The sequence below is a fragment of the Dermacentor variabilis genome, chromosome 4 (assembly GCF_050947875.1).
Source record: "Dermacentor variabilis isolate Ectoservices chromosome 4, ASM5094787v1, whole genome shotgun sequence".
NCBI classification, from domain to species: domain Eukaryota; kingdom Metazoa; phylum Arthropoda; class Arachnida; order Ixodida; family Ixodidae; genus Dermacentor; species Dermacentor variabilis.
Window position 1 is genome coordinate 94,309,930 of NC_134571.1, and position 23,624 is coordinate 94,333,553.

Below are 23,624 nucleotides of genomic sequence, written 5' to 3' on the forward strand. Positions count from 1 at the left end.
GACTGTGCCCAGACGGGCTGGTAATGATGTAGGGCTGGCGAGCTACTAACCTTGGCTTGCATTCAAGGACAGTGCTGGTTTTGTTTTATAAAGCGCGTTTATTTACTCATTTTATTTTGCCGAATTGGCACACCGGTGACATCAAAACTGCCCTCAAAAGCTATGGCCTTGTTTTCGCGTGTCCTACGTCATTTTTACACCCGAGCTTGAAACCTGGATTTGGAGCCCCCGCTTCGTACTGTAGACAAATTCCAGGCAATGTCCAGCGGCGAGAGAAAAGCAACCAAACGAAACTAGAGACGCAGCCAACGAAGCATGGAGGTCAATCAGAGAACAGGCACCGTCGTCGTCTGCACGCATCCTCGACTCCAGAAGTCTCACTGGGCTCCGACCGCTGGCGCACGTTGTGCCCGCGCTCCGGGTTGCAGCAGTCTCGTCCTCAGACGGGCGCTGGTTCCTATTTCTGAGCGAACTGCCATGTTTGCTTGCTTTTGTGTATGTCTTGCTTCCTTCGCTGTTCACTCCAAGAAGGGAGAAGGGTGTAGGTATACACACATCACGAATACTCACTCTCTCCCCCGTCGGCGTCGTTGGCGGCGGAAAGAGGGACGAGGAGCAGCATGACTTTCGTCTGTTGCATCTTTAGGCAGCGGTATTCGCTTTCTCGCTTTTCTTTTTTGTCCTCAGCATGTTTCTCGGAGGCTCCAGGGGGAGAGAGCGGGTGATAGCGAAGGGTCGGCGCAGTCTCGGGAGCGGTTGTGGGCGCGCAAGGATCTTACGGTGGTGTGTGCTCGCCTGGGCTGCGGGTTGCTAACAGCTCGACGCCACTCGACCAACGGGACGCCTCGACCACCGTTCCTCTTCCTTACCACCGAGGCCAGGTGAGACCGCGGCGCCGACAGTGCTGGATTTGTTTGCCGTCGCCGACGACTTCTGCTCACGCTCGCGCGACTGCGGTCGCACGAGCCCGAGACGCGCCGGACTGTTTCGGTATCGACTCGTGGGTCTCGTCTCCTCTGATTTGCTCGGTGTGCTCTCCTCGAGGGAAACGACGCTTGCTCGGTGGTTGAGTTGGAGAGAAAAGAAATTAGCTCCGTTAGGAACCGCTTGTATGTGAATGTGAAGCTGCACTTGGCTTTACTCATTGCGGTGAAGCATATTTTACTGGTCTAGTACGGTAACATTTCTACCAGCTGCCGTTATTAAACGAAAGGTGATCTGTTTGAAGCGAGAGAAAAAAACTTGAAGGACAACGTAAGGTAAACAAATATGAAGGAAATACAGATGGGCGAAGCTGTTTAAAAGACCGTCGCTTATGTTAGTGGTTTGTTGCAGGCCTGCGTTGTGCCTACGTGAACTTTTCGTCCGGTTCAAGAATGACAAATGCTTCTTGCGGGTTTAAAGTTGTGCCTATTTAATATATCCATGCTTTTTCGGAGCAAATTATGCAAATGACATAAGTGCCATCCGTGGTTTACTTGATTTTGATGTCTTCCTTCAATGAAGAGAAAAAAAAGTTATTTAATAAGTTACGCGGGCTTAACTTTATCGGAAACCATTTTCTTAGTTTGGACAAATTCGAAGGTTCTTCATACTTTGTCTAGAAGTGTACGGAAAGACTGCACCTTAAATATAGCACATGTTAGGCACTTTGGACTTAGTGAAGAGTTATGTAAACACAGAATGCCGAGCGTGATTACGACTACAAGTAATGCAGAGGTTCTGTCATGACTGGAGCCACGGCTAGAGTGGTGACAGAAGTTTCCATATGGCACAGAGCACGTTTTACACATTAAAGTGAAGCTGCAGTAAACTTCCTCTTTTGAGTTTCTAGCTTGCTTAGAGTTAACTGTACTCAAATGCTATTCAGATTCATGACCGTTGACATGTCTACGCTTTTTCATGCAATGGAAATGTTGCGACACAAATTTTTTCATGTAAGTTTTCAATGACGCTGCGCATGGATGTTTAATGTGCCAGGAGTGTTATATTTTTGACAATTAACAAATAGGTAATATAGCAGAACGTATAAAATTACTCCTGAATGGCAATATGGCGCTTAGCCACCGAACTCCAAGATATTCCTAAATTATGTACATAATTGTAATTGCCATGTGAGGCACAGCAAACTTATGTGTTATATTACAAGATGTTTGTTTCAGAAGTACAAAACTCCGCTATAGCGTGTAATTCCTCTGGTATTGCTAACGACATCGTTCTGGAAATTTATAACTCTTTGTTTCATGGTTGGGTTTGAGTATTTGGTAAAAACCTACGAAAGGATCAGCATAGCACATGTTTACAGGAATTATTTGAATCTAGAATGCCAACAAACTAAATGGTGTGCTGCCTTTGTTGCCGGAGGTCTCTTATATTCCTATCAGTAACGTTCTACAAGTTTTTGGTCCATAGTGCGTTATTCTTAGAACCTCATCGAAGGCCATGACACGTACCATAACTAGGCTTTTCTTCATGGTAGCTATTTGGTAGGTGCAATATTAGCGGAACGAAGATTCCAACTATAAATGACTGACGCCGTTTGTGGATATCATCCTTCTACTCATAATCCAAAGAACGGTTTAATGCAAAGAGGAACTGATTAACTTTTTTCACGCTTACGGCGGAGTTAAACGCAAGGAGCAAAGCGACGACAGTTGCTGTAATGACTTTTTTGTTTTAATGAAACAAGGTTCTAGTCATAACTCCTATGGTCGCTCTCACGAAGAAAAAGGAAGCTATACATAAAAATAAACGTGTTTAGAAGTGATCTGGTTGAGCGGTAGTATACACCACTATACAAAGTACAATAACCAATTCAAAGACACTGTTTACGAGACTGGCAATCATGTTAGTTGGTCACCGCATATGTAACGCTGAATATTCCGGTCTGGCTTCCATCTGCAGCAAAACAATATTTTCGTATTCTTTCATTTATATTTTCCTTATTTTTTTAACATTTTCATTAATAATAACAATTACGTTTCTCTACGCTTTCACTGGCCTCATTTTTTGTTACTTCGTATTGTTGTGACCAAGGAAATAACGAGGGCCTAGTAATGCCTCCCATTTCTCGTGTTCATATGTCAAACCTGTCACCACACTGCCTTATCAGTGACACTTGTTTAGAGTTCTAGATTTCAAGAGCAGTACTATATTACATACTAATTTCGATATTAATGCGCTAATTTGGCATTCTTTCAGCACGTGCGTTCACCTTACGCAATATAATTTGCTTATTGACGAATAACTATGAATTAGGCAGAATCAGAAGTTGCGCCAGCACATTATGGACGTTCGTATAGAAAAAATAAACCGAAAGTGTCAAACTTACCCGGAAAAATTATCTGCGCATTCTTATAGTATACAACATTCATGAAAGACGGTATTCAGTATTGTTCGCTTTATGTGCTCGTACACTACAGTGTCAGATTATGTTTTAGTAGTCGCACTGGAGAAATTCACGCTCATCTTGTACAGGGACAAAGTAATAAATATTATAATGAATGATCGATATTCGCAACAGGTTTATATGCTGTCTTATTCGTGGTTACAATGAGCTATGCTAAAATATCAAACATGCTAAAAGTTATTACTAATACGAGTAACTCTATTGCTGAGGGGAAGCGCTATCCTGCGTGTAAACTCAGTCTGTTATAGGTGGCTTTAGCTACTTAAACTTAAGAACCGCGTATTACGCACCTATTGTGAAGGAAATGCAATTATAACACACAAAATGCTTGCCTGTTTTCGCAATCAAAACAACATGTCTGAAAGTTTTCCGGGCCTGACTAAAAAGACATGCTTCTGGTGATCTCTCCTTAATTTACCGTTACATAATCAACGACGCAACTAATAGTTAGACAACATAGAACTACTGGCTGACCAGCTTAACAAGTATAGCTGTCATTACAACGCACAGATTACATACACTACATCATCTAGGCCATCCAGCAGGGGGGAATTTATTCAGAAATAATGGTCAAGTCGAGAAAGCACATAAGGACTCACAAATGAAAGTGGGATTTATTTATATAATGAATAGTTTTTAGAATCACATTATCGATGTAGATAGTCCCACGTTATCTCTGTTAACTCAAAGAAGATGAAATCCGAATGAAAGCAAGAAAGACTTAAGTGACTAAAATAAACAAAAGGAACAGTCAAAGGCCCGGCTTGAAAAAAAAGCGTGTGACGATACTTACATTTTATAGCACAGAATGCAAGGCTGTGACGTCTATTGTAAAAAAAACAAAAAGAAAAAGAAAACAACAATTAAAACGTGGTTTTAGGAAATTTTATTGCGCGTGGGGTTTAAAATATTTTTTGGGGTTTAAAATATTTTTTTGGGAAGCTTCGCACACCTCATCGGCCAGTCGAACAGCCCTGATTGTGAACACTCCCAGACGCCTGAAGCGCTGGAACACATATTGTGCGATTTCCCAGCATATATACTGCAGCGAATGACGTTGGAAAGTTCGCTAGCCAACGTTGGCAGGCAACCACGGTCGGAGGACGCTATCCTCGGCCCATGGCCTGGCACAGCAACTTCAATGCGGGCAACTAAAGCGCTGTTGAAGTGTCTGCAGGACACCAAGCTAGACGAGTGGCTCTAGCAGGGCCACTGCTTAATATACATGAGCCCTCGCCATATCTCTATCGTCATCATTTTCACTCCCCTTCCCTCTTCCCCAGTGCAGAGTAGCAGACTAGAGCGCACTAGCCCAAGTCGACCCCTCTGTCGTTCCTGTCAATAAATTATATCTATCTATTATATTGTTCATGGCCAACTTTATGAACTGTATAAGTTAGTTGATAAACTTTTAAGATATGTGTACCTTCAGCAGAGTCAGTACCTTTAGCAATTTTAGCAAGGTCACTTTCAGTTACCGCTTTCTAGTATTCTAAATCAAGTGGATTCATTGGATAATGTTATAGGACATCCATTTAGAGAGAGACAGTTTCAATACTTGTGCCTAGTTTCAGTTTTGACAGTTTCTTTTAGCAATCACCTTATGATTCTCATGAATGCAGTTGGGAACACAGGCTGTCAACCTCTTTGCAGCAAGCAGTTTAGTATACAGATGACAGAGAGTTGAACCACCAACGGAAACATGATATAAATGGTGGCGAAGCTCGCCCACCGTGGCACACATAAAGCCGGACATGGAGGGGATAAGAGGGGCCAACGGCTTCGCTCATGAGTGCCGAGTTCTTGGCTCGGAGTTTGTCATCATCGACCCACGCTCGTAGGAAACACGCAGCCCACTCGGAAAACCGGGCTACACGAAAGGGGGGCGAGCGAGGTGCGAGCCAGGTTGTGGTGGGCCGGGTGGCGCCGTCGAAGCAATCCCGTGCTCGAGGGCACCGCGGGCCCAGAATAGCCCCGGCGCAGCACCGCTGGCCCGCTAGTGGGACGTCCCGGGTCGGAACACCCTTTATGGACGCGGTGTCTCGTTCCTCGCCGGCAGTCGCCGGAGCTCTGTTCCCGCACGGCCGACGAGACAACTACGCTCGCAACTACGCGCTTGTTCAGTGCGTTGTCCTTCGCGCAGCACTTCATTTATGTTGCCTGAAAGGCGGAGGTGGGAGAGGGGAGGCTGGGGGACGAGTTTATGACAAAGCGGTAACGGAATCGTGGCCGAAGCTACGTCACTCACGTCTAAACACTCATAACGTGGTAATTTGACCTATTTCTCCTTTATGGATAAGAACGAAAAAGAAAACGCAAGCCTAAATCACGGACAAAAGCATGACTATGTAGATCTTGGTGAACGTTCGTGGCATTATTCTGCGACTTTTAAGGTGCTTTAATTAGTGTGATTTGAGGTTCGACGCAGGACGATACTTTACTTAGGACTATAATTGATCGCAGTTTTCATGCACTGGCGGAAAAATGTGGTGCGCTATTCATCTTTTTTTGCGTCCTCACGGTGTAATGATGAATGAAGTTAGCGGAACGTGTGATAATTATGTATGGTTTTCGTTCTAATGGTTGCAGGTATTGTGAATGTAGCCTTAAATTTCATTGTGTATACTGTACCTGCCCTCTCCCGATGGCACTCCATGGCATGCTGGCCTGCATACAGAACAGATTGCTGAGGAAAACATAAAAAAAGCCTATGCAGCATAAACGTAGGGCCGTTCTCTGCACCGGCACATGCCTTCTACACAACTAGGCTCCTCTACATACTTCACAGCTGTGAATTATATCTTCGCGTAGATGGGAAAACTTGCGTACCTTGTGTGAATCTTTTCATCCATACACCGCAAGTATTCAAACTATGTGAAATTGCAATTTAAAGAAAGAACAGTGATTAAAGACGTTCCGCTCTTTATTAGCATTGGAATGAACGAAGGCCGACTTCTGATAAAACACCACGCATGTATATATTTCGAGTTTAACAAGAGACGCGGGATGCTATGTGATCGCACGTGACACCGAGTCCAAATCTGAACCTGAAAGCGCACGGCATATCTTGAAGGAACACGTGTTTGCTTCATACTCCTTACGTAACAGTTTGCTCGGTCACATTACTTTCTGGCGCTTAAAAGAAATTCCTGAAAAGTTCAGGGTACGAACTGCGAACTGTAATAGGTATTTATTCTAATAGGAGCTAAATACAGTTAATACATAGGCATGAGACCTTAATAGAAGCTTGTTTACATTCTATGGCGACCTCCGTTCACATCAACTCTAACGCCGCTGCATAGAGCTCCACTCCGTGTCTAGAAAACATGAAACATGTCACTCTTTTTACATTATTTATGGCCAAATGTCAAAAAGTTGAAATAAGAGGAGCAAAGTAAATCCAGAGTCACCGTTTCTGTGCAACTTATGCAGGAACACAAAAAAAGAAACGTGTATAGGTTAATAACAACTATATGTCCCACCGAGCAAGGCACGTTGACATAGCATCATCTAATATGCTGTAAAGCATACATTTTTTGCACAGTCGTAAGCTTGCCAGGCATTAATTTAAAATTAGTGCACGGAGTCCATTACATGGGGCCTGCAATAAAAATTATTGTCATTTTTTGTCTCGTCTTCCGTCTGTGGTTGTTGCGCGTCTATTTCACACCGATTATCATGTACAAACTAGGCCAGCAGCAAGTTTAACTAAGGTAAAATGTTTCTTGGAATTGTTTAATTTGTACGAATCTATGGCTAATAAGTCACGTGCTTTCAGTACAGGACGACAAGAAGGCGTTGTCACAGTTGCGTTCAAAAAGGATGTGCTTTTTACTAGATCACAAATCTCAGCGTCTCAAGTTTGTCTTGTCAGCCCACTCCTCACATTCCGCTCTTCCTCCGCCTTCCTCCTCCCCTGCCCCCTGACCCACATATCCCGCCCCATTTTTTGTACCTTAGTATTTTCAGCCACCAATCTTATATTACACTGCTACACATACTTGATGAGCTTGATCAATTGAGGCAGAACGTGGTGTTTAGGCTTCACGATGACAGTGTTCATCTATTGTACTCGCACAGGAAGGAAACGCGAAAAGATATAAAATCCCTTTTCCTTCTCTTTGTTGCTGCTGCAATTGAACCTGTTTTGTTAATTCTGTGCTCCTTTGCCTTCAGGAACCACCACTAAAGCACCAAGATGACGGAGGCAGAGATGCTGATGGAGGTAAGTTACGTGTATTGGATAGCGAGTACTTGAAAAAAAAAATCGGCAATGTAATAGAGATTTTATCACATCGCTTACTTATAGACAGGATGACGGCACGCATTAATGTGGAAAGCTCCGTCCCATATTTGAACTTGTATTTAAATCACGTGGACTTTGACGAATATGAGGGCAATAAGTAGTTTAGAAAGCTTTCACAGTGATGAGTTGGCACAGGTTGTCAGCGAAACGTGGGCAATTTTCTGTATCACGCTGTTCAAACGCTAAGAATGGCACGAGATTAACCGCCAGAATGCGAGCAGGTAAATAGCGGCTGTCATAAACCGATAGCAGACGATATATTAATGATTACGCCCCTTTAAAAGGAAAGGATACATCCCACTGCCGATTTTCTTCTGCTGCGTCTAAAGTACTGCGCACGTTAAAAGACATGTTTTTTGCCGCAATTGGACACACACAAAAGGAAGACCATGTGTTCCGCCCGTGTTGTCTTTATGTGTTTTCATTTTGTGTGTGTTCAATTGCGGCAAAAAACATATCTGTTAGCAAGCAACAACTAGGCCAACAAGCAGTGCTACTGCGCACGCCTTATCTCTTCCCGTCATCGACTAGGTAACCTCTGTGTGAGTCTTAGGGTTACCTAGGAAGTCGTCGTATGACATCGCGGTGCTGTGCACTACAGTCTTCGATAGCATCGAACACCGAAACAGTATCACAACAAGCTCCCTACGCTTATTTTGATGTAATTATTGCGCTTCGGTGGATTGTAGCCCACTGATCAAGCAGGAGTGAGAGCAGGCAAGTAACTGTGAAATGTTCTCTTCCCTTATCTTTTAAAGCGAGTTATATGAACCCTTTGTGCGACAATGCCACGCACGTATCACACTTTGTAATGGGTGCGAGAATGCTTCCCAGTGGCAAGGAGACTAATTTATCGGATTTGCTTATTACTGCTTTTCGCCTAAATTTTCCTAGCAGTTTATGCGAGAATATTTTGGGAGTGGGCACTATCTGGCGACAAGCCTGCAAGAGCTAGAAATATTGTTTTCATTACTGGAACTATTCCCGAATATGGTCCACATTTGCTGGCGAGAAAAGAGTTCTCAAGATTCCCGATAAGTTATTCCTCATGCCAGCATTTAGATATACACGTTATAGTCGGCATAAGCGCCGATTTTCGAATCCCGAGGCGACGGCGAGTCCGCAGTGCTCGCCCTAGTGAATGCACGTGCAAAAACGCGCACGCGTAGAGTGGCGCTAATACGGGTGGTGTTGGACGTTCGTGCAAGAAGTGCGCGCAGACGTTTCACAGAGAAGCCGTCTATGGCTAGGATTCCGGGATTTCATCGTGGCGTAACGTCGACAGAAAGAAATGGTAAGCCGGTCTCGGTGGCAGAGCAGGGCGGAGCAGTGCCTCGTAACCCCGTAAGCAGAGGCTACTCCAGTAAAGTTGAAAGCACCACGACCCTACCATCACGAAGACGCGAAAGGCAATGCTTGAACGACCGCACACAATTGCACTCGCTGCCTTGAATGTTCGATCTCTCGGATTGCACTCGAGATATCTGTCTCACGACTTCGCTCTCAACGGGACACCCATGCCGTGTCTTTCCGAGACGTGCTCCGATACGTTTCAGCAGGTCAAATGATACCCCTGTATAGTGCGTGAAAAGCTAACGAAGACTCGCGCCACAGGCATTGCCATGTACGCAAAGGATGAAACACGTGCGCAACCATGCGTACTTCAATCAAAAATACTTCAATCGGAAACCAACAACTGTGGAGAAGCGTGTGGCGTGAATACCGAAGACGGAATCCTAATTTCAACGGTGTACCTACATATCACCCGGCAGATCGAAAGCAGACATTAAGCTTAGCATTCGTGCACTTTTCTCCTGGGTCACATGTGATAACAGAGTACCGGTGGTCGTTGTCAGATACATTAAGGTAGACATCTCAAAACCGGAAACCCACTTTGTGGAAGGCTTTGGCCTCGGTTACCTCATCCATCCCAGTGAACCAACTATTGTACAAGGGTCATGCGTCGATTTAACTTTCGGCCAAGACGTTCCTCAAATAAGAATGCAAAATACTAATGGGCATCACAGCGATCACAAAGAAGTTATAGCAGTCATTTCAAGTAAAATAGAAGTTGTTGTAAACTGTGTTCACGTGTATTTGTGTCATATATCATTTATGGATGATGTCTGACGAGAAATGTCCTCAAGTGGGCGAAAACCGTGGGATAGTTGTTTAACAAGGTTGCCCTAAATTAAGCACAACATATGTACAGCTTCGCTGACCAACCATCTTCGCATGAGTGAATCGGCACTGATATTTTTCTGTGTCTCCTTCGCTTTGCCACTTTGTCTGGCATGCTTCGGTCGACATTAGGAGAGAAGTGGCTTCATGTAATTTTGCACCCTAGAAGGTCAGTGCGAAAAATACGTCCCACTTCTTAACACATAAACGGCTTGTTGTAGAGAAGTGTAATTAGTTGCAAACTATTTCTAAGCACACCATTTGCTCATGTCACTAAACACATTTCAGGGGTTTTGTTTCACGAGGGAAGTAGTCAGAAACAAGATTGCATTAAGACCCCAGAGGGCCCATCGGACTTGCGCGTCCCAGTTTATGAATAACTATTTAGTCTTGGCAAGACAAATACCACCCACTCGTTTTAAATAAACGACTTGGTGTAGAGAAGTGTAACTCGCCGTCAACTATTTCTAGGCACCTCATTTACTCATGGCACGTAAACAGATTTCAATGGTATTTTCAAAAAATGTACAGCCGTCCTACAAAGAATTAAATAAAAACGGCAGAACGCGCAAAAATCGTTCCCTTTTCACCTTCTAGTTTAAAGTTGACGCCCGCATATCTGTTACGATTGGCAAAAATCTAAAACACCAAGTAAAAATACACCCATGTACGGTAGTATTACAATGTTTGTGCTTGTGTCTTCTCACAGGGATTTCCGTTGTGCTTTATTGTGACTGGATAAAAGTTAGACTACTAACCAGACTATCTCGATACCTAGACTATGCTTCACAGGCACGAGGTATTTCTTATGAGCAAGTTGAACTCCTGCTGGCATTTTTATTATTTTTTTTCTTGTCATATACGTGGCGTTCAGTTACCAGGCAGTCCTTGATTACACTTGTTTCTGGTAGCTAAGCAATCTGTGTCACAGGTACACACGCTGTATATCCACCTCGTTCTGAGCATTGCCGTCTCGTGTTCGCAGGAGAAGCTCCGCAAGAAGAAAGAGGAGGAGGAGGAGATGTGGGCTGAGTACCTGGAGCAGCGGAAGAAACAACGCGCCAAGGAAGAAGAGGAACTGCGGAAACTAAAAGAACGACAGGCAGGCCAGATAACCATTCTGAGCTTTCTCGAACGATCAAAGATACTGTGATGATTCATACAAACAATCGAGCTAGAATGTTGCCAACTGAGAACAGGCCGCAGCGTTCTCTCTTGATCACATCCACCAGTGCTTTAATATCCGAGCGACGTCGTGAAGTGACGCCTCCGACCTCGCAGCATTATTAAATTTTAAACCACCTCGTTTGTGGTAAGCAGTATATCAGGTGTTTCAGCGAACCCAAATAGCAGGATTGTAGTCCGTGAGCTGGTCTACTTGATTGAGGCGGACATAGAAGTACATACTTGAGTAATTAACAAAAAATACTAATTACTTTATGGCACATTGCAATTTACAAATTCTAGCCGAACAGTTCGCAAGGCGGATCCACTTAGGACATATTTACAGGATGACACCAGTTTCGAGATATTTCCCGAACTTTTCCGAGCAATGCAATGGCGTTCCGGTTCCGGTTGTGTTTCAATGCATAAAACGACGTTTTGTTAAGAAAGTAAGTGGATTGACAGTGCATTTTTACACCAAGTTTGATGGCGCATATCTCGTAAATGGTGCTATTCACCCAGTTCTTTTCAAATGCAGTTGCCTTGCGGTCTCACCCGCTAGAAATTGTAAATTGCAATATGTATCACAAGGTCAATAATTAAAAACTGAATGAGTGAATTTCTGTTGGTTAGTCGATTATGCATGTTATTTATTTTGTGAGAGCAATGTCGGCCTCTACGAGTAGACCAGCTCATGGACTAGATATGTGATATCTGGCACAGGCAATTAAAAAAATATATTCGAAAGTGTTCGCAAGGATACCCTGTATAACCGATCAACCACAGTCGAAAAAACATTTTTCAATAACTTGTCATGAGGCGATTTGCATGCATTTTATGACATTATGAATGTAATTACCATTCAGAGGATTTCTAATGGCAACAAAACATCAGCGTGAACCGATATAAGGAACTATTCACAAATAACGTACGATCAGGATTTAAGAAATTGACATAACAGTAAAAGTAGTACGAGAAGTTGAAGAAATACCGAGAGATACAAACAAAATTGCGTATATTCTTCTAAGACTTGGCTCCAACTGCAGCGAGTGATAGTGATTATAGAAAAAGAAGTGATCTTGAAAGAAGTGCCAGCTATATGTCAAATTAATGCGCTCTATAGTGAGGGTGAAAAAAGAAGTGTTTCAACCCCAAAATTGTAACGTCACGTCTGCTACCACTGTTGATGCTACGAGGTACAACGTAGCGGTATACATGAGGAGTTGACGAACAGCGGACAGATTTTGTCCGGTATTCTCGCATCTTCTATCCAAGCCTATGGCGGTATGTGCCTCCAACAAGTTTACAGCTTACCCAGTGCTCCACTAGAGGCCCAATTGCAATGTTTCGAACATTGTTATTCAAATGAATTTGATCAGGCCACCAAGCACTGGTTCCTTGCGGTAAGTATTGTTCACTGCGCGCAGGAAAAACAAGACATTCGGAATGCCTGTATAAGATAATTGTGACCTATATATGCCTGCATGAATGCCTGCATGAATGCCTGCGTGAAGAACTGCATAAGGTAATCGAGGAAAAAAATGTTACGCAAGATGGGTCCCCTTAGGAGAATGACTGGTCCGCTTGATAGCCAGCTTACGTCAAGACAAGGGACAGACAGGTTGCATACTGCGAGATCATATTAACTGCATTGTATGCTCTTATATAACCAGGCTGTTTTTCATAAAGGCTGCCGCTCACCAGGGTTGCTATATGCTCAGAATATGGTCTGAGAGATAGATCTCTCAGTTATGAGAGATAGATTTTTCATTTTGCTTTCGATACAGGTTTGCAACTTCGAAAGAACAGAAGGATGAGAAGCCAAAATGAATTGTTACGTAGATTTTGAAAGCGAAAAAAAATATAGTTAATGAGATGACGAATAATTGATTCCTGTCATCTTATAAGGTTGCTGTATCGATGCTGTTGAGCCTCTAAGCCTGACTTGAGCCTTGCTACTTTCAATCTGCGAGAACATAGAAGTATGATTAGAAATATTGGTAAAGAGTGGCCATCAACACAGAAAAAGAACTGGGTTGCATTTTGTTAAGGCTCAGTGCACTCGAAATGTCCTAATGACTTTATGTAAAGAAGTGACATTGACGCTATTCTCCTATAGTTTCCTCTTATTTGTTTGTACGACAAAATAGTGTTCGGTTGTACACGACATTTGGCAGAACCAAACTGCTGTAAAAGAAGCAAAAGTAGTACGATCTCTATTAATTGCTAGCTAGTTTTCGCTAGCAGTAGACGCACTTACGGATGTAGATTATGAATACGAACTTTATCAAAGGAAAATTAAAGATTTCGTGACGCAGAATGACTGCTCCAGTTGGCCTTTGCTTGGATTCCACTTACTGATCCAGTTTCTGAGAACAGGTTTACACACAAAAGAAAAAAAGTGAATTGATAATCACTAGAATGCATTTTAGATTTGAGGCATCTCATTGGTCTTAAAGTAGGCGCGTTATCTGTTGAATTCTCACGTTCAGGAAAGAAAATTCTCGGCTATGCCACTACTTCCGGTGCGTTGTTTGAAGTTGGAAGCAGGAGAATCCATTACTGCATGCGCAGTCGATGCCAATCACTTTTACCGACACTCCGTTCTTCTTCGCAGGCGAAAAGAAAAGCCCAGCGAGCCGAGCAAGAGGCCAAGTTGATGGAGTTCAAGAAGAAACAAGAAGAGCAGAGAATCAAGGAAATGGTACGTACGAGTGGGAATAATCGGCGGGGCCGCTGGCGGGCATTGCACTTTTGTAGATTTGAAGGTGCCGCTGATTTGCAACGCACTTAGCCGCTAGGAAACTCCTTCGAATGTCATCTATTTCGCACGATAAATCCGCGTAGGTTAACAAGGTAAGAAAATGTAATGAAATTATGAGGAGAAGCTATGTGAAGAGTTGTTGTTTGCTTTACATCTATAATCGTTCAAGCAGAAGCGTTTCAGCTACGCGCAAGAAGTGCCTGCCCAGGAAGCTAACCCTAAACCAGGAGCAATTCGTGCTGTCATAATTGGCGTAATATTAGCGATGTGCTACTGTCTTTATTCAGTAATCTGTAAAGCTATATTTTTTCGTATTATTGCAATGTTAAGTACGCCTGTATTCTTAAGGTGTATGTTAATAATCATCATTTGCGAATTACGTTTCGCTGTTCTGATGTGATTGTTTGCATTTACCTCCACTCAATTTCTAACAGGAAGTCCCCTTTCACATGTGTAGTATGGGGCCTCCGTATGAATAGATACCTATGCATGTATCCATCCACGACGCAAACTTCGAAGTTTGAGGCGCAGGAAGGGGAGTGAAAAGCATTAAGCAGGGAAACATCTGTATGGCAGCGTCTTCAAAGAAAAGAAATACCGCCGAGCAAACATCAATGCAATTAGTTGGCGAGCACTTGAACTAGCTGCAGTGACTCTTCCGCAAACTTGAGGCACTGTAAATGCGTTAGAACTTACTTGTAGTATATAGCAGTTAATTTTCATGTGAACATTGGCAACGCAAAGTAAACAGTGTCTCGCATGCTAAAGCAGAGGTTTTGACGTTTCGATGCTGCACATCGTCATCGGCGTCATTATCATCTTTGTATTGATATATATCTTGCCGAAGGAAAGCTACGACTCCTATGATTATTCAGCACTCTTATCGCGGAGTTTCAAACTACAATTCCATTCAAAATGTTTCAGAATAACTCATTCAGTGCATCGAAACATCGAGTCGTATCACCATGTACACGCTACGCGAGCAAGAAAAATTGCAAAATAGAAACTCGCCCTCGAAAAAGGTGACACCTTAGATGAGGCATTGCCGAAGGAAGAGAAAGCCTTCCGTCGACATATTTAAGGAAGGAACCGATGTTATACAGCATGCCACATGGGAAAAGGTTCCTTTGTTTGGAACAAAAGTGAGGGACGCAATAATTGGAACCGACGATTCCGCCAGGCAGCTGTGTTTTTATTTCTGCCTTTATTCTTCTGTTTACGCAAAGCAAACAGTGTCTCGCATGCTAAACCAGAGGTATTGACGTTTTCATGCTGCACATCGTCATCAGCGTCATTATCATCTTTGTATTGATATATATCTTGCCGAAGGAAAGCTACGACTCCTATGATTATTTAGTACTCTTATCGCGGAGTTTCAAACTACAATTCCGTTCAAAATGTTTCAGAATAACTCGTTCACTGCATCGAAACATCGAGTCGAATCACCATGTACACGCTACGCGAGCAAGAAAAATTGTAAAATAGAAACTCGCACTCGAAAAAGGTTACACCTTAGATGAGGCATTGCCGAAGGAAGAGAAAGCCTTCCGTCGACATATTTAAGGAAGGAACCGATGTTATACAGCATCCCACGTGGGAAAAGGTTCCTTTGTTTGGAACAAAAGAGAGGGACGCAATAATTGGAACCGAAGATTCCGCCAGGCAGCTGTGTTTTTATTTCTGCCTTTATTCTCCTTTCCGTGGCAAGGGTTTCAATTATTCTCGGTGCTTAATTATTTTTTTTCTCTCTTACACATGATAGCGGTGACTCCGTTTCAGCGACCAGGGGGAACCCAGGTGTCGCGAACCCGGAGATGTTCACAACGCGTAATCCTTCAAACTAATTTATGGAACCGGAGCACACACACAAACAAAAGGAGGACGCCGGAACAAAAAGTGAAAAAGAAAGGAAAAGAACAAGTCAAACGAAGTGATCGTGTTTCCTTCAGCAGACAAAGTTAGACAAGGCAAAACTAATTCCCATTTTCCGCCAGCGTTCGTTTCCTGTTCATTTATTTCTTTTTCCTACTAGACGATGCTTCTATCTTGTCTTCGAGCCCCAGGCCACCGACTAGACGCTCAGGGAACGAGTTCGAGCACGCTGCTGTAATGATGATGGCATTTCTCTTCATCCCATCCGCACTGCCACGCCATTACTGCGCACGGGGTTTTGACTGACTGGCGACACCGTGCAGGATCCCACTCTTTCTCTGGCCGTTTGTTTACTTCACCGCAAACGCGGAGCCAACATCAAGCGTGTGGCTGCATTGACGACGATGATGATGATGGCGTGTGCGCTTCCCTAATGCTTGTACACAATTATTTCGCTTGAGGGTTTTCACCCGGTCTCTTACTTTGCTCACGTGCGCGGCACGTCTCTTGCAGGAGGAGAAGAAAGCGCGGGAAGCCGAGGCGAAGCGCAAGCGGTTGGAAGAGGCAGAGCGCAAGCGCCAGGCAATGCTGGCAGCCAAGGAAAAGCGTGAGCAGGAGCCCGTCAAGCCAAACTTCGTCATCACCAAACGCGAGGGTGAAGACATGGCCGGCTCGGCACTAGGAAGCTCCGGCTTTGACAAGGTTAGCCGCGCATGCTTGGGCCCTTGAGTCGCGGTGGGGGCCACGCAAAGCTAGCCTTGCCTCTTGCAACCCACGCGGGGTTCGTGTGGTGTGCGTGGTCACCGAACTGCAGCATCAGGCGGGAGCATGATAGGAACCGTGTAGGAAACAAGCAATCAACTGCTTCTTATACTTGCAGCGAAGAGGGGATATATGCGTCAGAGGCTTGCTGGGAGCAAACGCGTGATAGGCTGCTTCTTTAGAAGGGATGAGGCGCGCATCTACTGTTTTGCAATATCTACTGATTTGCAATATCGTTCTGCATCCGCAGACTGCGGATGCAGAACGAGCTTGGTACTAATTGCGTGATCAAGCTAACAAAAAAAATATTAGCCGGATGCAGGGAAATTCAGGTGTCCTATGTCGCTCTAAAATACAAGAAGACTTGTTGTCGAAGCGCATACCGAAATAAGTTTCACGAAACTTTCGGTGTTGATTTAAAAAGACATGATCAAGTATTTGGCTGCCGATGGCTGGTGGTTTTAGAACTTTTTAATGAAACTACATAACATTTGATACATCATTTTCATGTACTGCATGGAATTTTGTGGACGCGATCTAACACACTGAATTCAGAACAGCAGAGGAGTTATAAGCAAAGAGTACGTATGCATACGGAAAGTTTAGAGTGCATAATGAAATATTTCAAGAGGCGCTTTTGAAGGAATTGATGCGTAGGAGTATCTAGATGCGCAACGCTACTTCAAAGAATTTTCACGCCGTCGCATCGATGCTGTTCCGCTCGCTCAATGATAAAGAAATTGCCATCCGCTTCCTTATTTAATCGTATACGATTACTTTTGCAGTTTGCCAACATCATGTACGCTCGAGGCGAGATGGGTAAGACCAAGGAGCAGATGGAAGAGGACAAGAAGGCCATTCTGTCTTTCCGCATCAAGCCCCTGGAGATCGAAGGCCTGACCGTCGAGCAACTGCGTGAGAAGGCCAAGGAGCTTTGGGAGAAGGTCGTCAACCTGGAGTCCGAGAAGTACGATCTTGAAGAGCGCCAGAAGAGGCAGGACTACGATGTGAGTACAGTTCACTTTTTTTTAGACTCTTCGCGGCCTCTTTACCGCATCATAGCTCCCAAAGAGGCAAATACAAATGCGCAATATTGACGGACAAAGTATCGCTTTCTGCTTGCGTCATTGACAATTACTGTTTTCAAATCAAAGCAGACAGGTACTAGCAGTTACATGAGGATTTCAAATGACCCATTAGTGGTCGAATAAGAAATGCCGCAGGAGCCGACGTTTCGACCTTATCTTAGTCAAGGCAACCAATGTTGCCCCAGCGAACAAAGGGGCTTGTCTTGTTAGGCCACAATTCTTATGTTCAAACCAGCCAATGAACTGATCAACATAGTACGCACCTCTCTGTGGTTGGAAAAATTTGTGCAATCTTTACGGGACTTGCTGATGTTACGAAAGTAAAATAAGTCATTGAGTTGGCGTAGCTGCTGACCACAATAAAGAATGCATTGGAAGAACATCTAAAACTCACGGAGGTGCTCCCTTGGGACTCTGCACATTTTGGAGCTCAAATGTTCTGTGAGATGTTCCGCTTAAACATGAGACTGCTTGGCTCCAGTAAAGTAACCGTTAAACGTTTGCATTATATTAAAAGTTGAGCTGTTATTTGCCATTATTTACCATTACTTATCCAGTTGAACGACTTCTAGCGCACTCCACGGATCGCTTCCCACGCTCACAAATAGCACTCACGGTGGAACTGCTTGTAAGAGCGCATTACAGCCAATCTCGATTATGAATTTGCACGTTTAGCCAAGGCGGCCGTCCAACGGGAAGCACCACATTCGAATGAAGAGTTTTACGAATACGGGCACAAAAATTTGAGGCGATGTAAAATGCCTCTTGCTTGTCGATCATTCGAGCATCTAACTTACGTCTGTCATGACTGGGGCTGCCCCCCCCCCCCAAAAAAAAAGAAACATTAACTGCTTCTACGCACGAATGTGCGCATTTCTGCCGCTTAATTGACCAAAAGTAATAAAATTTGCACGCTTGTTGCAGCCTCAGGAATCCACGGTACAGCGCTACAAGCATTGTTAACAATATTGGGTGTGCATGTTTATCTCCTGCAGCTGAAGGAACTGGCAGAGCGTCAGCGGCAAATCAACAGGAGCAGGGCGCTCAAGAAGGGTCTCGACCCCGAGTAAGTGGCAGCCTTACAACTCGGCTTCCTGCGCACCACAACGATGAAGAAAACGTGAATTCCTGTAGGTGATTTGGCAATATCGATGCTTCGATCGATCTATTCTGCAGGGCAGATACGCCAAACCTATACTTTCACTAGAAGCCTGGAATGTAGGGCCCAACGAGGCCACGAGTGAGAGCAAGGCCGTGACAACTAGCAGACAGAGATGCAATTCAATTCCGCAATGATCGACAGTTGCGTGGCGAAGTCTTGCTCTGTGATTTCCACAAAGGAAGAAGCAGGATATGAAGTTAATATTTCACCTGGCTTCAGACTCCTAAAGCCCTCAATATGACCCTACATCAGCACATTCGTGACACTCATAAGATATACGTGAAAAGCTCAGCATTCACTAAGCCACGTTTATGGGCAGCTCCATATGCGCTATACATAGTGTTTATATGTATATCGTTGTAATTCAGAAATATTTTGTATACGAAATCCCAGAGAAAATTTCAATAACTTACACTACTTTCTATTGCATTTCAGAGCTCTGCAGGGAAAGCACCCGGTAAGTTGTCTTTGCTTCTCAACATTTTCGAGAGCACTAGAACGTACAAAAACGCACGGACAGTCATGAAAGGATAGTAGACATAGCTGTACCGTGCAAGTCGCATACTTGGGGCGCTATAGCTTAAAGCTATTCCAAACTGTTTCTATTCAATTACTGCAATTATTATTGGTCAAAAGATTTTTTGCCTCTCTGTCACATGATGTCACGAAGACCGCCAAGATACTACGTATGCTCACCGATTTTGCAGGATTAGACCAAACAAAAGAAAAATAATTATTTCTGATTCCACACCTTATTCGCCATCAGCCCTCCGCTGTTAATAAAAAGCTTACTTAGCCCTTCTGTCACGCGACGTCTCAGTACCGCGAACACTGACCACAATATTCTAACATGAACGCATTAAACATGCACTATTATGCCGAACGAAATTGAACTTCTTTCGGAATATCCGGAGACTTTTCCGTTCTGAAAGGACTATAAGACGACTGCGTACTGATCATTCTGGCACTGGCTACTTGAAGTTGCCATGGCGAACAGTTTTTTTTTGTCCAGAATAAGAGTTTTTACGTAGCAGTATAACGTTGACGAGCCCTTTCAGAACGTATGCGACATCGCTCTGCCAACTCTACTTCGCTCAGGATTCGTTTTAGCAGCATTTTTAACCTTCCATTGCACGCCGCCATGATTTTAGATCAGCCACCGTAAGCTAAGCAAGGGGAAGCGGACCAATCGCGGCAACCAGCACCACTCTCGTCATCCGGTTATCTACCTTCAGCGCGCTAGCGTGGCCCCACGAAAATCCTCTCAATTTCTGCGTGCTCCTCACCCCTTGACAACCATTTAGATAAGAAAAACCTGTCAATTTCGAGCATCCTATTTCCTATGAAAAGAAAAAGGAGTAACGTCCTGTAAACAAGGTGAGCGTTTGATTGGGTTGTTCCAACAACGGTGCGGTTCACTGCCCAATGCTTACGTAGGTGGTTATGCAAATTTGACGTCATGAGAGCGGAACAAAAACTGATTAGAATAGTTTTACGTTATGGGGCCCCTGGTCGGCATAAAAGAAAGCACTCTAGTGTTAAAGTTGCGTATTCTTTTCATTCAGTGTTGTATGTACCAATATCAGATGTGCAGTGGAGATTTGACTTGTGCGCAATGTTACGTTTTAGCGAAAAAGTTGGCGGAACGTCAATCCAGCACGAAGGGAACCTGTGTTAGTTGAATATGCTTGTTCTATCCTTAGCAGAAGCTTACTCTATTTAGTTTGTTTCTACAGGCCACAGTTAGGTCAGCTGTAGTAAACCCACCGATAATCTTATGCTTGAACCAAAAGAAATTTGACAAAAGCTTGTGTCATTGAAACCCGCCAAGTTGCTGTTCTTTACAGATGCGAACTATGATTCATTGTGGATATATATATATATATATATATATATATATATATATATATATATATATATATATATATATATATATATATATATATATATATATATATATAAAGAATTATTCACTTTTTTCAGTATAAATATCAGGCCGTGTCAGCGTGCATGTAAGTCTCGTTACAACGTAGCATTTAAAACCGATGTGAGAAATTTTCACTTGAATATCTTCTACCACAATTACTGTAGGCGTTAATGAAATGTTGAGACCTGTGAAGGTCTCAGTATGCAGCACAGCTAGAAAGGTGACCGGAAACATACAAGGAGAGGTTCAACGAACAGCAATCAGTAAATACAGCTACTGGCAATGGAAAAGAGCTCAGCCGCTGGTCTGAAAAGGCTGGTAACCCTTCGGACGTTACCTCGCATGTTTAAATGTTGTGGGTCTTTACTAGCACTTACTCATTACAATTGGGAGACCACAACTTATATCTATGGGCAACGCCAGGCAAAGGCGGGGTTTGCCGAAAGTCGCCGCCGTTATCCGTGGCTGATGCTTTATAAATTGAGCATACATAAGGAGCGGAGTATAAATGACCAAACGTGTAGTGGTTGGGAGCGTTTACTGAAATGCGCGAACGGTAGCCCAAGATCCAGGTGTCGAGCAAGTACGAGCGGCGGCTGGACAGGCGGTCCTTCGAGGACAAGAGGGAGCTTTACGACGGTGTGAGTAGCGCAGCGCGAACCACTGCCTCGCTCACGATGTTGTCTCTCTCTCTTCTTTCTCTCTCTCTCTCTTTTTTCCCTTCTCTCTCTTTCTCTCTGTCCTTGACGATTCCTCGTGAACTCCCGTGTCCACTCGCAAAATGTTGCGGTGTGTGCTGTCGCCTGTGCCCGTCTCCGTGCTCTCTGCCCCGTCGATGTGGCAACAGCCCAAGATTCAGGTGGCCAGCAAGTACGAGCGAAGGACGGATCGCCGCACCTTCGTCGACAAGCGTGAACTCTTCTCTGGCGTACGTTTCGTTCTAGGGGGAACGCAGGCTTGCCCTCGCTTCACATATGTTCACCTTCTCCCTATTGCAACGAAGAGTTCTTTTTTCTTCTTCCCTTCGAAAATTAACACCTAAAACCGAGAAGCTGCACTAGCAAGCCAAGTCATTAAGGCCCCAAAGAGAAAGTTACCTGCACCAATTGATCATAGATAACAATACTGGTAGTGACGTTCTTAACTTTTCCAGAGAATAAACGGCAATGCTAGAAATCACAGGCAGATAATATTAGGGGAAAATGTCAAAAAGTCGTGCTTTTCACGGTAACTATTATTCATTTGCCTCATCGAAGAAAGCCTCCTCCCATGGTATGCTACTTAAGGATGGCGAGATCTGTCATGTGGTGAAGGAATTATTAGTCACGTTCTTGCTGTCAGCACTGGGACAAGAAAACGTAGTGTCGATAGGACTTCCCATAGTTACAATAAAATAAAGAAAGTCTATCGAACAAAAATGCGGACTCATCCAAACGCGAAGCGGGCAGGTGAAGTGCAATATTTATCATAACCACGGCAAAAAATACAAGGTACTTATCATGAAGGTAAAGCTATTGATCAGGAAAATTAGTATTAGTTATCGAAGAACATTAATACCACGGAAAATAGCAGCTTCTCGTTGCCATAAATTGTAACTCATTTAGGACCTTCTAAACCATAGCACATAAACGATTCAAGGCTAACCACCGTAAAAGCTTGCGAGACATTCCTTAAAGAGTAACAACTTACAGTGCTTTAACTTACTGAATGATATTTACATCTTACTAAACAATACCCACACTTGACACATGACCATGCTAAGACCATAACTGTATGCAGATCCTAGAAATAAGATATCACCACCGAATAGCTTTCTGCCCCTTCATTGATTGCCAATCACTGCTAAAATTTGGTCTATACATGTTCCTAATTGACGGTGAAGGGACGTTTCACTGAAAAGAACGGACACACTTTGGCCAAAACGAACCGAAAGACTGTTGCCGTTAAACTTAGGTAATCTGTTAGGTGTTCAGTTGGAACCGGTGTATATCAATGTGGACCTTGTGACTAGATATTTTGAGGGCATAAAAGTCATCGACGACGTAATCGACTACGTACGCGACACCACATCGATAATAGCGCACAACTTCCATTTTGGAACAAACATGATATTTTTTTAATGCTATGCATGGAAGGATGCAAGCATGGCTATGAACTACTCTGTTTAGTGTGAACTCCTAACCACATTGCATGTTTCACGGGCTGTGCAGCTTCTGTGGAAACGGGTACACACTACGTGTACTTGAATGTTGCCCCTCCGCTGCACGTTTTCATTAAGTGTTTTATGTGAAGCCACCAATTCTTCCTTTTTTCTACCGGCATGAATGTCGATACTACTCTGTTTGACTGCGTGACGCGACACATGTGTTTTTCTGGAGCGGTTAGCTCTAGGCACGCGCTAAACTGCATATGAGTAAAGTGGAGAAAGTCACATGACATTACTTATGTGGTCAGCTTGAGGAAAAAAATCCGGTTTGCGTTGACGAAGAGAAATACCTCTACGAGCTTGTTTTTAGGGAGGTTTTGAAGTGGAACCGCATGCCCTCAATATATTCCGAATGATTACCGCTGCCGTAGCTTACTGCATCACCGAACGACTCGAGTGCCATACTATAAGGTATAAGGTTATGTTCCTGAAGGTGCATGGCCGCTAAAAGGAACACAGTATAACTGCAATTGTGTCAACTTAACGTTAGCAGATTGACGTCGTTGATAGCGTGGAAATCGTACGTAGAGGCGGGTACCGTCATATGACGCGTCCAGCCACAAACTGCCTGTACGATAATATTCAGAGATGTAACGCCCTGCGCTATTCGCACGATGGCAGCATCATAGGATTAACCCTGCTGATACCCTGAGGAGTCTGCCTAATACATGTGGCCAAAAGCCATTTCATAACTGCTAGCCAGTATTGCAGAAAGTGATCGCTCCTGAAAGCTACTCAAGCGCATTCGAGCAAGAAACTCTGCTTGCCAGTGCGGTCAGAAGA

The 23,624-nt window shown here is 43.8% G+C and overlaps 1 protein-coding gene across 2 annotated transcripts in view; it reads left to right on the forward strand.

Moving 5' to 3' along the window:
• Positions 1–725: 725 nt before the first annotated feature.
• Positions 726–23,624, forward strand: part of up (Troponin T, skeletal muscle) — a 32,923-nt gene continuing 10,024 nt past the window's right edge. The window contains exons 1-9 of one of the 2 annotated variants that reach the window (XM_075689838.1): positions 726–881; positions 7,586–7,634; positions 10,882–10,998; positions 13,678–13,764; positions 16,210–16,398; positions 17,244–17,465; positions 18,542–18,612; positions 19,144–19,165; positions 21,196–21,276. In XM_075689838.1, the coding sequence (XP_075545953.1) occupies positions 7,608–7,634; positions 10,882–10,998; positions 13,678–13,764; positions 16,210–16,398; positions 17,244–17,465; positions 18,542–18,612; positions 19,144–19,165; positions 21,196–21,276 (816 nt within the window). In that variant the 5' untranslated portion in view covers positions 726–881; positions 7,586–7,607. Of the gene's footprint in view, positions 882–7,585; positions 7,635–10,881; positions 10,999–13,677; positions 13,765–16,209; positions 16,399–17,243; positions 17,466–18,541; positions 18,613–19,143; positions 19,166–21,195; positions 21,277–21,482; positions 21,564–23,624 lie in introns of both variants that reach the window. The other variant, XM_075689837.1, reaches the window with a different exon arrangement.